The sequence below is a fragment of the Vidua chalybeata genome, chromosome 16, assembly GCF_026979565.1.
Source record: "Vidua chalybeata isolate OUT-0048 chromosome 16, bVidCha1 merged haplotype, whole genome shotgun sequence".
NCBI classification, from domain to species: domain Eukaryota; kingdom Metazoa; phylum Chordata; class Aves; order Passeriformes; family Viduidae; genus Vidua; species Vidua chalybeata.
This window is the reverse complement of record NC_071545.1, coordinates 13,486,905-13,502,733: the sequence shown is the minus strand read 5'-3', so window position 1 is coordinate 13,502,733 and position 15,829 is coordinate 13,486,905. Positions and strand designations below refer to the sequence as shown.

General features: G+C 47.3%; 2 protein-coding genes across 3 annotated transcripts; one reads left to right on the top strand and one right to left on the bottom strand.

The window, feature by feature from the left end:
• Positions 1–6,140: 6,140 nt before the first annotated feature.
• On the top strand, positions 6,141–7,873 carry ATP5MF (ATP synthase membrane subunit f). Its single transcript, XM_053957491.1, has 4 exons — positions 6,141–6,252; positions 6,350–6,457; positions 7,297–7,413; positions 7,722–7,873. Exons 1-4 carry the CDS (start codon positions 6,156–6,158, stop codon positions 7,748–7,750), a joined length of 351 nt encoding a protein of 116 aa, XP_053813466.1. The 5' UTR covers positions 6,141–6,155; the 3' UTR covers positions 7,751–7,873.
• A 905-nt stretch (positions 7,874–8,778) lies between these two features.
• CPSF4 (cleavage and polyadenylation specific factor 4) lies at positions 8,779–15,560 on the bottom strand. 2 transcript variants are annotated; one of them, XM_053957482.1, is made up of 8 exons: positions 15,292–15,560; positions 14,316–14,366; positions 13,681–13,833; positions 12,843–12,938; positions 12,598–12,691; positions 11,815–11,887; positions 11,172–11,264; positions 9,833–9,983 (listed from the first exon to the last, which is right to left on the bottom strand). In XM_053957482.1, exons 1-8 carry the CDS (start codon positions 15,392–15,394, stop codon positions 9,915–9,917), a joined length of 732 nt encoding a protein of 243 aa, XP_053813457.1. In that variant the 5' UTR covers positions 15,395–15,560; the 3' UTR covers positions 9,833–9,914. The 2 variants fall into 2 exon arrangements, with proteins under 2 accessions (XP_053813458.1, XP_053813457.1); XM_053957483.1 differs by lacking the exon at positions 12,598–12,691 and having other exon boundaries at positions 8,779–9,983.
• Positions 15,561–15,829: the final 269 nt, after the last annotated feature.

Here is a 15,829-nt window from a genome sequence, read left to right as displayed (position 1 = left end):
GATCTAGTGCAGGTTGGGGAGGGAAAGCAAAGGATCATTTTTGTGAGATAGTATGACGACAAATCCACAGGGATATGTGCCAGGAGAGAATGATGCAAACAAACACATGGAGGGGGATAGATGGAGCAGCACCAACTCATTGACCAGTGATCAACACAGCCGTGAACCCACTGGCAACTGCATGTATGGATTGGAGAAAGAGCCTTTGTCTAACCCTCCAGATGTGTAAGTACCACACTGGAAGGCCTGGGCTACATGTGGTGAGACACAGTTGGTTGGTGGGGGCTGAGCTGTGGCTCTCCCACTGCAGCCCTACAAACCTTCTGATTCCTTTGTGTCTTCCAAGAAGATGCTCAGGTCAGCCACTGGTACAAGCCTGAGGTCTCACTGGCACAGTTGCCCTTCTCAGCTCCTTGGCACTTGCTTCAGCCTCATGTCTCCTTGCTGTCCCAGGTGAAGTGACTGCAGCTTTCAGGAAGAGAAAGCCTGGGATACAAACCCTTCCAGTTCTCAATGGGATGATGTGCTGGGTTGAGACTGGCTGTGGTCTGGGGTCTGCAGGAAACAACATCAACAGGTGCCACATGGCTTTGGAGGCAATAATATCCCAAAGCCACCAGTGTCTTTGGTCTGAGTAAGGCTCAATGTCAGCAACGGAGCTTCTTCCAAGAAACAAGGTAGGAGAGGGAGAACAGCCATCGGCTGCTTCAGCTGGGAAGGTCAGAGAGACAATTTCCACATTTATTTTCATCAGACATAAATGTGGGAAGAGAGAAGTACAAGGATTGTGCTGGAGGAACTGACAGTGGATTCAAAGATGTTAACAAGGTGATTTATTTTAAACTTCTGTCACATCATTTAATTAGTCTCCAAATCCTCCCCTGAAAATATGAAGCCCATTTGTACATCCCCCGTGCTGGGCCACTCACATTTAGCCAAACAGACATATGGATAAGATGGAATTTATCACACCAATCTTCTGCCACTAATGAAGGCAGATCGCCCTGCCCTTCTGGACTGACACCACCATGCCATTCCCAGTGGGTATATGTCTTTCCTCTTTTCAGCATGAAGAAACTGGATTTTACTGGTCCCTGGTTCTATTTTCATGTTTGTCTCTGGAAAGCAGCCTCAGATACAGCTGTTGCTGCAGCAGATTTATCTCTGTGAAAATTCCTGCTTTGGTTTTGCAAGTGTTTTAATTAACGTACATTATTTTAGTACACTTTACTACTGATAGCATGTAATTATCTCCCCACAGGTATATATTTAGCTAACCACCAGGCTGATCAAAGACTTATAAAATAAGGTACTTTTGCAACTGACACTAGATACAAGCAAAGGCCAACAAGACGGGACCAAAGGAGGAGGGAGGAATTCCCCCTCCCCACTCCTAAACCCAGGGCTCAAATTTCACTACTTAAAAGGATAATCGTAACATTAATGTACACATTTTATCAGAGGAGCACGAAGATGCATCAACACTCAAGTGCTGTGAAGGAGAAAAGAACTATGTACATGCTAAACTATTAATCACTGGTAAGTGATCTCCTCTGCAAAGTCTTTTGAGGTTGATGAAGGAAAATGGCTCTATAATAACACAGAGCAAGCAATCTGCTTGCAATCACAGGTTCATTCTCTCAACTGCTTTTGCCATGTCAATCCCTAGGTATTATTATCTCTGCAAAGCAATTCACCATTTTCCTGAGGAAGTCTGGCCATGGAAGAGATTTCAAACTCCACACCCTTTTCTTATCCTATTCAACGCTGGAGTCTGGTTTCCACTGCAAGCACAATTTTAGATGAACCGTGCTGAAACCTCAGCAGCTGCTCTGCTCTCACCACACCAGCCTGTTCATACAATTAAAAAATAACTAACTGGATGAAGCAATCTGGGGCCATAACTTTTCTCCACATTACTGGCTGATAGAATGTGTATCTCTCTGTTGAGTTTCTGCAAGAGCTGGTAGCCCGTGATTTCTCTTTCTCCTTGATGGCTGCAGCTCCTTAACCTGTGCTGGTGGGAATTCATCAGACTGAAATGAGTGCTTTGGAGCCAAGAGGCATCCTGTGCCAAACCACATGTTTCAGAACCGTATCTGGTCCACAAACCACAGAAGGTTTGATCCTTTATTAAAAGCACTGGGTGCTTTGTCATCAGTTTCAGTGGGCATGGGATCATTTAGGTAAATCCTCGTTTCTTGACCTTCTTGAAGGCCACTCTGTGCTACCTCACACACCTGCAGACACTGTGTCTGTATATTCCTTCAGGACCACTGATCACCCAGGTGAGACCCTGAGTCTTCAAAGGGTGGCACACGGAACAAGAAATATCATCCCAACCTCCGAGGGAGGCTGTTCTGCTTTTTACTTCTCCTTTTCAGCAACTCACATGAAGTGTGACTTAACTTTATGGGCCAAAACTGAATCTTTGGACTAAAAGCTGCAATATTATGTGTTACCCTTATTAGCAGAAAAAGGAAATCTCTTTTGTATCCATTGACGTCTTTTGCAAAATACTCGGTGTTATTTGAATTTATTTCTATTTTTATTTCCACTTCTATTATTTCTATGCCATTATGTACAAACTTCACAGCATTTTCTAGAGAGGTCTTCACTAAGATGAAAACCTCAGGGCAACACTCCATTAGGCTTTTATTTTTAGAGGCTGGGCTAAACCTTCTTGAAATTGGTAGGTTTAACTGCATTCCTTTATTTAGGGTAGCTGAAGGAGACATTAAGTCTATTGCCACCCACAATACAAGATTGCTCAAGAACCTGAAGGCTCTGGGAGGACAGTTTGGAGTAGGATATTAAAAGGAAAGGTTACGTGTGGATGCTACGGTTCAGGTGGAGGAAGAGACAGAAAGACAGAATATGGAAACAAGCAGAGAACGGAAACTTCAAAGAGCCTGAACAATCATTGATATAAGACCTGGAGTGAATACAAGGATTTGGGGTCACATTGCTGCCTGGAGCAGGTCTGGAGCTCTAAGCAAGGCAACTGGCTCTCAGTGTGTGAGTTCTTCTGTGGCCAGGAAGAAAGGGCTGCGAGAATTCTTGTAAACAAACAGAAACACATCAGAAACACTTTTCTTTGTCACAGGTCCTCCCATCTGGATCAACCAGCAAGACCCTGAGTTTTGGCCAGCAGCGCAGGTCAAAAGCAGGAAATGTGCAGCAAAACCTCCTGCACATCTGTACCATTCCACTCTTCCTGCTGGGTCGGGTTAAGGTGGCATAAAGAGAACAGCCCTGTTCCTCTCACCCTGCCAGCATGGGCAGCTCAGGCCAAGGCTTGAGTCACTGCTGCCTCTAACTGAATTGAATCCTCTTTAAGGATGTCCATTCTTACCCTAACAATCCAAATTTCCCCAGATCTTGCTATAAGCAGTTTGAGCAGCTTTATGTGCTCTCCTACTCTGTAGGGAACTCCTTAAAACGAGGCCCCCGCCACTGGCTTTCTTCCTGTAGGTGAATTAATCTGCCTTGCATGAGTAATCCTATTTAAAACAATAGGTTGCCTTGCAAGAATGAGGGAAGCAAGTTCGGAGCATGATTTTCTGCAAGTACTGTAAAAAGGGCACATAGTAGTTCATCAGGGGACACTTCAGCCATAAAACGACAGTTACCGGTAAAGTCCAATAATAAAATAAAGGATAATTTAATAAGAGGATTTTAAACTCATTTAGCAGGGTCTAAATTTGGAACCCTTTTTTCAGGTGTTCAAACACACTATACATTCCTAATCTTACCTTCTGTTAATAAGGGAAAAAAAAAAAAAATCAAGCAGCAATATATTCCTTCTGCCTTTTTTTTTGTTATGTTATGTTTTATGTTATGTTATGTTATGTTATGTTATGTTATGTTATGATGTTTTATTTTATGGTTATGTTATGTTATGTTGTTATGTTATGTTATGATGGTTTATGTTATGTTATGTTATGTTATGTTATGTTATGCTATAGAAGTACTCAATGTAAATAAATTAATTTTGGTAAAATAGAAGGTAAAGCTAGACACAGATACCAGCCTCTGATGTGTGACACAGTTCCATATATCTTCAGACAGCACAAGTCCCTCACCTCTCTTAATATCAGGTAAGACAACCCTGCAGACTCCAAGAATCCTGCAGTGGCAGGAGGGAGGAGTATGGAATAAGACTCTGTGAGCTAAGAGAAGTAAAAGCTGCAGAGATTAGTGTTTATGTAGGAGCCCTGTGGGCTCCTTTCAGCGTCCTTAATTTAGTTTTCATCTCTGACCCGCTCTACCAGTCCTCTGTGGGATGGAGATTTCATATCCAGGAATCCCGGGGTGCTGTTTGACCTGTCCGGGGCAGCGGGGGAACGGCTGCTCCCTGTTTACCGCTGCAGCACTTCGCTTTTCAGCTTCAGCACAATAAACAGCAACAGACCCTGACACTGCCATGAACCTGCACGAGAGGAATTGAAGCCTCTAGAGGTCACTACACGGGGACCATCAGCCGCAGCCGCTGCCTGCGAGTGACACCTGCTGGAGTCACACCTGGTGCCACCAGCCAGGGCTGCAGGTGTGCCCAGGGTGGGCCCGAACCCCCCGGCAAGGCTCTGCGGAAAAGGAAATAAATCTGCGTGGCCCTTTCCCGTTTTAGTCCGAGCTGGTGCAGTCTCACCTCAAGCTCTGCATGCAGTTTTGGGCACCACAATACAAGATATAAAGCGATTAAAAGGAGGGCTACGGATATGGGGAAAGGTCTAGGGGAGAAGCAAAACAAGGAGTGGTTGAGGTCACTTGGTTTGTTCTGCTGGAGACTGAGGAGAGATTCATTGGGGGCTGCAGCTCCTCCCGAGGGGCAGCGCAGGGGCAGCTCCAATCTCTGCTCTCTGGGAGCAGGGACAGGACCCAGGGAATGGCTGGGATGTCAGGGGGAATATCAGTAAAAGGTTCTTCTCCCCAAGGGTAGTGGGGCATTGCCCAGGCTCCCCAAGAAACAGTCACAGCCCCATGGCCAGAGCTGCAGGAGTGTTTGAACAACGCTCTCAGGCTGTTCCGTGCAGGGCCAGGAGTTCGACTCGGATCCTTGTGGGTCCCTTCCATCTCAGGATCTTCTGCAATTCCTGTTTCAGGAAGGTAAAATTTATCTTTATCTGCACATTAACTGCTCCACCACTCTGGTTATGCGGGTTTATTTACACCATATACCCCAACCCAGCCTCTCCTTTTGCCTTTGGCGCCCTTCCAGAGGAGCTGGAGTAGAGCACAGCGTATTCCCACAGGGAAAAGTCCTCAGTGGGCACTGAAAAAGAACTTCTTACAGCGCAATAAGCGACAATTTCAATGTATGTTGCAGTATATACTGCCTATGAACACATATTTACCGTGTTAGAGCTGCAACTTAAGAACACATTGGAAAAGGTTCATTTGTGGGACATTGGCAAGATTGCTGATGGAGACGTGTGAAGATGCTGATGACAACTTGTGAATTTTTCTATATTTCCTCACAATCTGAAGCACTGCGAGGAGGGCACCTGACACCCCATAACGTGGGACGGTGTGAGGCGCTGCCCTGGGGGATTGAAGGACATGATCAGGAGTTGTTTACCATCCCCTGAGGAAAGGTGCAGCTGATGAAGGGACCTGCTGGACTGGAAATGAAGGGAAAATCCCTCAGGTGCCCCAGCCCTCTGGCAGGCTAGCAGTGCCTGTGGCACCTGGGGCAGTGTGTGCAGCCCCCACTGGGGAATTGGCCCCCAGAGAGGAGATCACAGAATCATGGAATGTCAAGGAAGTGGGAGGACCTTAAAGATCATCCAGTTCCAACCGTCTGCCATGGGCAGGGACAATTTCCACTAGATCACGTTGCTCCAATCCTCTCCAACCTGGCCTTGGATGTTTCCAGGGATGGGGCAGCCACAGCTTCTCTGGGCAACCTGTGCCGGAGCCGCATCACCCTCACAGGGAAGAATTATTTCTGTATATCTAATCAAAACTTCCCCCACTTCCAATTGGTACCCATTACTCCTTGTCCTGTCCCTAGGACAGGCTGGACGGGCTCAAGGCGGCACCGGGACCGCCATGGTCCCTCCTGAGGGGGCCGTGACACACCCAACATGGCGCCGTGACACACCCAACATGGCGCCGTGACACACTCAACATGGCGCCGTGACACACTCAACATGGCGCCGGCCCCGCCCCCGCGTTCCCGCCCTTCCCTCTCCCATGAGCCCCCGCGGCCCGTCCCTTCCGGGCACAGCAAGATGGCGAATCCGCCGGGTGAGTGCGGGGGGATCAAGGTGACCGCGGTGTCCCCTTCCCTCCCTCAGCCCCGCGCTCACCGGGCTCTCTCTCCCTCTCCCTCTCCCTTCCGCAGTTCTCCTCAAGGACATGAAGCTGATGGACGTGAAGCTGGGCCAGCTGGGCAGCTGGCTGGCCATGAGGGACTTCACCCCCGGCGGCATCATGGGGGCCATTCGGAGAGGTGAGGGGGCTGGGGGGAGGCCCAGAGGGTGCGGGTCCCTCATTCCTTCCCCTGACGGAGCCAGGGAGAGTAGCACACAAGAATCCCTGGCTGCCGGACTGGATGTTGCCTGGGGGGAGGTGTCTGGCATTGCAGGGGCTGCTCCGTGGCCAGTTTTGCCTTCCCAGAGCAGTTTCTCCTGTAACATCTCGTTTTTCCAACTGTAAATTTATTTCTCGTATGGGCTTTATCCACCGGATGTTTGTTTTCAGTATTCTTTCTTGTATAAGGGGGAAATGGGGGGCCCTTAGTCCTGAACGCGTTGGCTGAAAATCTTGGGGTTGTGCAACATCACAAGTAAACAAAAAAGGATTAAAAGGCATTTGATCCCCACAGATGGTAAAAGGGGAGACAGAGCCCTTATGGATCACTTGGGACCAATGTCTTTTGCTGTAGGTACAAATGTCATTCAGGTAGATTTAAACACAAAATGCCAAATGCAAGTGTCTGCCTTTGATAATACATGTGTGCATGTATATAATGTATGGAAGAGTTTGATAATTGCAAAGCAGCTTGAGCTCATGAAAGTCATAATAATATTTAGGGGGAAAAATGGGAAAATGGGGGTTTTCTCCTTTTTTTTTTTTTTTTTTTTTTTTTTAAGGCTTAGGTTTATTAACTTGGGATCACCTTGCTCAACCAACACACAGGTTGCCTCCTCTCAGTCTTGCTTCTGAGACCGTCAGATGTTCCATTAGAACCAATTTCCTGAAGTTTTGTGAATCCTGGCTGCTTCTTTCTCTCACAGGGTAACGCACACAACTCATGTGGCTGCTCTGAAAAATTTTCCTCCTCCGCAGGTCACAGCAGATACTACAACAAATACATCAATGTGAGGAAGGGGGGCCTCGGGGGTCTCTCCATGGTGCTGGCTGGGTACATTGTCCTCAGCTACATGTGGAGCTACAGCCACATAAGTAAGTAAAAACCACGGCTGAGTGTGTGCAGGGCAGCTTGGAAGGTTGCCTGGGGAATAAAAACCCTGCTGCTGCTTTTAGAAATAAAATGTAAGATTGTTGGCAAACAAACTTCTTTTAGCCGTAGAAAACTTGAATGCTTACTGAGTATTTTCTTGGCAGTGAAGAAAGTTTAGACCTTGGTGCCTGTCTGACTTGACAGCACCTAGAAAATAAATGCTCAGGGGGTTTTCAGAATGTAATTTCAGGTGTGGTAGGGTTTTTTCCTTGTGATTTCAGCAGAGTTAACTTGCTGTGCTTTGCTGCAGAGCACGACCGCAGGAGGAAATACCACTGAAACACCATCAGAAGGTGAAGGTGCAGCTCCTGGCACAGCTACCCTGACAGAAGACATCAAAACTGTATTAAATCTGTACTCTTGTGACCAATAATAAAGTGCATAACACTTTACATTTCCTGAGTTGACACTCTCCTAATTGAGTTGTTAATTGCAAATAAGTTTGTTGTCTGAGAGTGTCACCCCTCAGGGTCAGTTCAGAGGGAAAGCAGCTGCTCCTTGGGTTGTATTTTAACTGGGGGCACTATTGGTAACTGATTCCTGTTTGATAAAAATGATAGCATTGGATTGCTTCTTCCTGGCCATTATGGACAGGCTGGACAAGGGGCTGAGAAGATGTGTTTTGATTTGAAAGAATCTCTGAGCTTTGTGTGCCCTGTTGGTGTTTCTGGTTCTCAGCCAGGCTGTCACCAGGGGCTGGAGGTGTTTAGGGCAGGTTTCCATCACTGCAGAGCACTGTCTGAGCAGCTCTTCTGTCACAGCCTCAGCTAACCCCACATTTCCATCACACTCCTTTCACTGCCAAAACTGGGACGTCATTCTGAGTGCAAATAAGCTTCAGACTTTTAATGCATCAAAATAAAGGAAAACTTTCCTGCTTGACTTAAATGCAGCTCAAAGGAGCATCTGTGGGTGTGGTCTCAGCCCTGAGCTTCCTCGCACCCCAAAGTGACACCAGCACCTGGAGCTGGGCACTGCTGCCCACCTGAACCATCCTTGTCTGAACAGCAGGGAGAGTGAAAACCACTGCTTGAGGGGCAAGAACAATCTCCCAAGAGCTTCAGTGGTTACAGGAAGGCTTTCAGTGCTGAAAACTGGTACTGAAGCCCAAAAGCCCCTGAACTCGATGGGGAAGGTGATCAGACACTGGAGTGGTTTAGCTCCCTTTCCTCATGCCCAGTTACATACAGATCACACAGCTCAGTCTGAGGGGGGCACAGAGTGTTATGAAAGTGTCTGATGGTCTGTGACTCCAGAGTTGAAACTTCCACAGTGAAATAACTGCAGTCATTGACACCAACACAGGCTCTGGTCACTTCTCTTAATCCAGCCACATTTACCTTGTTCTTCAAGAAAAATAAATTCACAGCCAGCTTTTGCCATCAGTACATTTCAATAAAAACAAAGTATAAAGGCAGGCAGCAAATGAAGAGATGGGACAGATTCAATAAGGCTCACATTGCGGGTATTTTTTTACTTTTAATTCACATTTTGTCATTGGCCCTTTTGAAATAGTCATCTCAAAATAAATGGGGTTTGTGTTGGAAAAAAATGCTCTCAGAAGGAATCTCTACCAACACTTTAAAAGCAGTGTTCCATAAGAATATACAGCCCCACTCCTGCTCTCTAGAGTGTGGGAATACCTGCTCAGTGTGAGCTGGACAATGGGGCTGAGACAAGGCTCTTCTATTCCTACTCCAAGCCGTGCTCTTGTCCCTCCTTTCTTCACGTGGGAACTGAGCACAGATGCAGCTTTCCTATAATTATTGTTCCTTATTGTCTGGCTAACCAGAGAGATGCCAATTTATTCTCCCCCTGATCAGTTCTCTCCCAGAAGATTGATTTCTAACCTTCAGTACAGCAAGAAGCACAGAAACAAATCAAGTGGACACAGGTTTTACTGCCTGATGTATGTGAGGGGCTTTGTCAGCCACCAGGACAAGCTCACCAGGCTGACCTGGAAACAGGACTTTGCTTTTGAAGAGCTACAGGACAGCAGAATCCCTTCTACCTCACTGAGGAGAAGGCATTACAAGTGTTAAGTTTTCCCAGTCAGTCTTCAGGCTTCCACAGGGAGGGCTGAAACGCTGCAGATTCTCCAAAGAGAAGTGGCAGAAGGAAAATACTTGAAAGAAACACTGGCCTAAGATGTGTTTATGTGGAGTGCTGCACCAGTAAGGGCTTGGATTATCTACTGGCTTTTAGATCTACCTTTCATAAGGGCTCAATGAAAACAGGCAGAGGCCAAAATCGATTTTAAAAAGGTTAAAACTTAAAAAAGTTTGGGACAGTTACAAAAATGTTGCTTAGCAGCAGCCAGCCTCTGACCAGTTCTTTCAGTAATGGCATTAAAAAAACAACCTGATTAATAGCTCCAGACATTGTGCTAGGCAGAAACCTTTCCTCAGTGGTAACAGCTCCCTTGCACCTTCCTGCTGCTCCTTCACTGTCCACTGAGAAAGGCCAGGTGTCCTTTGGTGCATCTGTTGGCATAATGACCTTTTTCACCACACTGAAAGGGAAAGAGACAGGAGTTATTGCAGAGTTACAGCTCTTTCCTCCAAACTGCTTTAAGGCATCCAGCAACTGCTCCCATTTGGAAGCATTTCCACACGTAGAAGATGCAGCATTTAGCAGGTGAAGTGAAACAGGGTGTCACAAGGAACAGATTTATGGGCTGGTACCATGCCTTGGAGCAAAAACTGCTTCTATGCTGGGAGTAACCTGATGCCATGTTATTCTAAGGCATTTCAAAGGAGAGAACCCTCAGCACAGGAGGAGGATTTCAACATTTGAGGCTTCTCAGACTGCTCCACGTGATATGCACCATATCCATGGGGACTCTCCTGATCTTCATGAATAAACAGAGAAAAGCACCTCTGAACTTGAGAAAGTCACAGATTCATGACTTTGCATCTTAAAGCTACTCAAACACAGAGAAATGGCAGTATCTGTGCAAAGGCCTTCTCCAGATCTGTAATTTACTTGTAGATAATAGAGGTAGCTATTAAAGGTATTCAGTGAAATGGATTCAGCTATTTAATATCCCTGTTCAATCACAGTGACTTTCACCCAAAGAAGCATCTAAGGCTCAGAGTTGACATGCAAAATGTTGTAACTGTCAGGGCTAAAGGGACAGGAAGATTCTTTGTCCTTTTCTAGTGACTGTGGCTTTTGTGGAAAAATAAGGAGATGGAAACTTGATTGTGTCCAAATTTTTCTGGTGCTCCTCAATGAGCAACCAAGGTGAACAATTCATTCCTTGGTTTGACACCACAGGGTGCATTTAGAGTTCAAAATACTGAGCAGGCTTTGCAAATCTAATTTCTGTTACTTTCAATGACCTTCCAGGAAACTTTCAATGACCTTCTCCAGCGGAGAAGAGAATCTACACCCACCAGCGTAAGCAAATCGGCTTATGAGACAAAAAATTACTATTAACTCTTATTTTGAAATGTGCAGCTTGACAGTCTCCTTTCAGTCTTTGGGGCAGGCTTTTCCTGTTTATTAGCAGACAGCAAAGTCCTACAGAATTTGTCACTGTCACAGCAAGGCAGCGACCTCAGAACTCAAGGCCAATTCCCACAGCTGTGTCCAGGCACCACGGAGTGTCTACTGAGCAGAGCTCAGAACTCATGAACCTTTTTACACTGTGAAAAAGCATTTTGCTTTCCCTCCTCAGCCCTCCCCTCTGCATTACCTTGTAGCAGGTGACCTGTTCCAATGGCCGGGGTCCTCTGTTCCCACTGTTGTTATTTTGAGATTGCATGACTCCAATGACTTGGGGTGTCCTCTGTTGGGTAGGAGAAGAGTTCTGACTCGTTAAGTGCATCGAGGATAAAGATCTTTGTGGTTTTTGTTTTGTTAAGGGAAAAGAGCACCCCATATGTCAAATGATCAATTTTCCTCCAAGTCTGTGTGTGGGTGCTCTGCCAGCTGGAGCACCAGAAAGAAGAAATCAAGCACTGAGCTTTACAAAGCCCAGTGATCCTGTTTTTCTCTGGAAAGCAGATTTGGAGAGTAGGTTTAGGCTGCTAAAATATCATTGCCATCACGGAGGGATGTCACCCTGATTACAAAACCTGGCAGACTGCTGCACAGCCACATATGATGTGTTTCTGTGTAGCGTGGGAGTGTTCTGTGACATGATCTCCATGTGAAGCTGGAACAATTGTGGGGTTTCATCACTACAATGGCACTCAGGGTTGCTCACTGCTTAATTCTCACTTCCAGACCCAAGAGCCTGGGTGCCCAATTTTGACCACTTGACAACCTAATCTATTTTAAAGCACTGTGGGAGAGGTTTGAGGGTGGCTGTGTAGGGAGGCAGGGAATCTGGGTACCTTTTGCTGTGTTTGTGTTGGCTGAGGCAGTGGTGGTTGCTCTGTGGTTCCCACTGGCAGTTCAAACCGAGGGCTGGTTTAGATAGAAACAAGAAAATTGATTCTTAAATCATATGCCAACATTTTATCATCAGCTCAGTCAAGTAACTCCAAACAACAAAACATTCAGCCAGTTAAATCTGGCTCACAGGAAACACATCTCCCCCTCCTCACTTCTCTTTACATATGTGTAGCATATCCCTCTGCCTTCTGGAACATAAATCCATGTGATTCCACTGCACTGATGGCACCTAATCACCATGCCAATCTTACTGGGAACTCCCTGGAGAGGCCCTGCCCCATATCATAGACTGGTTTGGGTTGGAAGGGATTCAAAGCTCATACGTTTCCAACCCCCCCTGCCACAGGCAGGAACACTTTGAACTATCCCAGGTTGCTCCAAGCTCCATCTAACCTGACCTTGGACACTTTCAGGGATGGGGCAGCCACAGCTTCTCTGAGTAACCTGTGCTAGGGTCTCCCCACCTTCACAGGGAAGACTTTCTTTTTCTCATACCTAACCTAAACCTACTCACTTTCAGTTTGAAACCATTCCTCCTTGTCCTGTCACTACATGCTCTTGTAAATACTTTTTCAATCCTCAAACCAGTACAAATTTGGCCCAACTAAACACTGGCAAATCTCCAAACCATTGGGAAGCAAGGGAGCACCCTCATTTGACCAGATTTGTACCAGAACACAAGGGAAACAGCAGGCTGCAGAGCAGGCCTGGAGCATACTCACTGCATGAATTTACAGGCAGGCCCCTCTGGACAGAATCCCACCAGGTAATTCACACAAATGACTCTCCGAGTGTGCCGATGTCTGCACAGGGGACCTGCAACAACACAAAGCTCAGCAGTTCACACTCCATACATCCATATCCCAGCAGATCCCAGCATATCCACCAGCAGATCATGCAAAGATGGAACAGCAACACTCCCCTCCGACCTCCAGGCACAGGAACAGAAACTGTGGGAGGCACATACCGTGCTTACAGAAGCCTCTGTCATACCAGGGACAGTCTTTGATCTTCGACTCCGGGTCAATGTGCAAGAATGGACATTCCTTGTTACTGCATTCCCCTGTACCAAAGGCAAACACACTTCTCAGTCAATTGTGCAGGTTTGAGATCAAAACGACTCTCAAAACATTACCTGGATCATGTAGCTCCCACAGAGCTGTTACCAATATTTGTAAGTTCAGGCACAACAGTCTCACTGCCTGCCTTAACCTCCGTGAAGAGCTCCAAGGACTCACCCCTGGTCAGCCAAGTTCGACCAGACTACATTATTTATGTTTTTAAAAACAATGGGGGAACTAAATTTGAAAGAGCAGTCATGGCAACAAAACCCAAACATTTAGTGCACCGGAAGTGTGGAGAAACTACAAATTGCACACTAACCTCAATCCAAGGAAACCTACAAGACTGTAAGTTTCTGGCACCAAGTTGCCTCATTATGTCCAGATCTCCAGAGCTGGAAAGCAAGTGCACAAAAGTTTTGCACACCCATGCCCTCTGCTGCTCATCAGCTCCCCAAAATCAGAGTCATGCAAGGACCAGCTGCTCAGCCTACTCATTTCATATCCCCAAAAAATGAACTTAAGGCAAAAAAAGCAGTAAAAAAAGCAGTTTCCCCCCTCTTCCTGCAAGGGATAAGCAGTGAAGTGAAGCCATCTGCAGTACATCACAAATTTATGTGGGTAATAAGGTGAGATCCAGAAAAATGTCAATCTAACATGAGACACAGAAGAATGTAACGCTCTGAGGAGGGATCATCTTCAGACTCCCACACCTGCAGGGAAGGCTAAGCAGGAGCTACTTACCAAACTTGGAGTAGAAGTAACACTCAGGCATCTTGGTCATGTCATACTCGTGTAGGAACTCGCACTGGTCTCCCTTTTTGCACAGTCCTCGTAGCCAGTGTTTACAAACAACTGTCTTTTCCCCACTGATGTGTCTGAACGGGCACATGCCTCCTGTGGAAGGGTGGGTGGGGCAAGGAGAAGGGAAAAAAGAACAATTAAACAGGGCAACAGCAACTCCTCTGCAAGAGTGGTTTCAGAAGACATCACCTACGATTTCAGCCTTAAGTGATAACAGCAAAACAGGGAATTCCAAAACAGCCTTGTGATACTCTCTAATGAGCTTCACAACCAAGTCTCCAGCTCTTAATCCTGGCAGCTACAAACCACAGCAACTAAGAGGCAGATCCACAGCAAAGTCAGCTTATGGCGAGTTCAAACCTTCCTTTAACAGTAGCTTTGCTTATTTACTTCCCTTAAAAAATACCATTATTTCCCAATTGCAGATATTCCAACACCCTTCAGTTTTCTCCTCTACCTACGTTATCCCCTCAGCTTTACAAAACAAAACCACTATAATCAGTGCTGGAAAATCTGTTTTCACCCTCCCAGTCCTGTGAGAGTAACTGCCTTTTCCAATACTCCACACAACTTGCCTTTTCCACATGCCGCCTTTAAAAAAAACTCACAGACAGCTGCGCCCGATTCTGTGGAGAGAACAAGGAATCATTATTTATTTTACCAAAGCTTCACGGCAACCTTCAAAACATTTCCTGCCCTAGAAAGAAAATCTGATCACCAACATCAAGAGAAAAGCAACATTTTGGTTTGGGGAATTTACTTTCCTACAGGAGTTCCTTGTTAAAGCCTGGCACTCAAAAATATCTGTTTTCTTCTTGAGGAACAGCAAGGGGAGTTTGCAGAGATTTGGAGGTGCTTGCTTTGCTTTTCAGCTATTTAAGTTTTTGACTGGGTTTTCCTCTGCTGTTAAGTCAGCCATATCATGGAATATCCTGAGCTGGATGGGATCCACGGGGATCATCACAGTCCAACTCCTGAACCCTGGATTTGTAGTCATGGCATTACAGCTTTTATATTTCTTTACCAGAATTGCCTGAAACAACCATTAGGATGTTATCCCTTGCAGATCCTGACAAAGAGGAACATTCAAAGGAGTTAAACAAAAGTTTAGTATTCCTGCCAGAAAAATTCAGCAAACTTGGAGTCTCCTGAGTCTGTATCAGACTGAAGGAAAAGATTTACAGAGTCAGACATGGATATACCTAAAGTTGATGACTCTTCCCATCAAAATACCTCATCTACCAAAAGGGAATGAAAAAGGAAATAGAAAGTACTGTGCAGGAGAGTGATGTTTATTCGCGGTAATATCTGAACTTTAATTTTTTAGCCTGGCTGGCAGTAACTACGAACTTCGCTAAGTAGAAAAGAAAAACATCTGGGTTATGACAGAAACCTCACGGGGGAAGCGGTAGTTGGGTGGCTCTACGGGTAAGACCTGAGGAAGACGCTCAGATCCCTGCAAACCTCCCAGGCACCCCAGCCCAGCCCAGCCCACCCTCCTCGGCCCCACGGCCCCGGCCCGAGCGCCCCGCGAAGAGAGCCCACACGCACTGTCCATGCCAGGGAAGGGGAGCGGCTGTGCCCCCAGCTGCTGCTCCACGGCCAGCTCCAGGTCGAACGTGATGTGGTCCACGCTGGCGATGAGCTCTTGCATGGTGGCAGCTGGGGGCCGCCGGCAACGGGAAGGTAGGGGCGGAATGGTGGCGGTGTTGGTGGCGGCGGCCGGGCGGGCCCGGGCGGGCCCAGCCCGGCCCGCTCCGCTCCGCGCCGGCAGCTCCTTCAGTGAGGGGAGGCGGCGGCGGCAGCCCCGTGGCCGCCCCGCGCCGCCCGCCCGCGGAATGACGGGACCCACGGCGGGCACGGCCGCCCGACGGGCAGCGCGCGCGCTCCGCCCAATCAGCGCTCGGAGCGCCGCCGCCCGGCGGGCAGCGCGCGCGCACCGGCCAATCGGAGACCGCCGGGGACACGCCCCTTCCGTGCGCGCAGGCGCCGCGGGTCGGGGCGGGGTGAGGGCGGGACCGGGCCCGGGTTCCGATCCCGCTGCCGGTCCCGGTCCCGCTCCGCACCCGCTCGCTTCTGGGGACAGCAG

What these genes read in the sequence shown, in the direction of transcription:
- CPSF4 (XM_053957483.1), bottom strand. Translation starts at nt 15,394, where the DNA reads ATGCAAGAGCTCATCGCCAGCGTGGACCACATCACGTTCGACCTGGAG. An exon ending in CAACACAAACACAGCAAAAG is followed by an intron (nt 11,265 to 11,814) that starts GTACCCAGATTC and finishes CCTACCCAACAG; the next exon opens with AGGACACCCCAAGTCATTGG. An exon ending in AACAGGTCACCTGCTACAAG is followed by an intron (nt 9,984 to 11,171) that starts GTAATGCAGAGG and finishes TTTCCCTTTCAG; the next exon opens with TGTGGTGAAAAAGGTCATTA.
- ATP5MF (XM_053957491.1), top strand. Translation starts at nt 6,156, where the DNA reads ATGGCGCCGGCCCCGCCCCCGCGTTCCCGCCCTTCCCTCTCCCATGAG. An exon ending in CAAGATGGCGAATCCGCCGG is followed by an intron (nt 6,253 to 6,349) that starts GTGAGTGCGGGG and finishes TCCCTTCCGCAG; the next exon opens with TTCTCCTCAAGGACATGAAG. An exon ending in CATGGGGGCCATTCGGAGAG is followed by an intron (nt 6,458 to 7,296) that starts GTGAGGGGGCTG and finishes CCTCCTCCGCAG; the next exon opens with GTCACAGCAGATACTACAAC.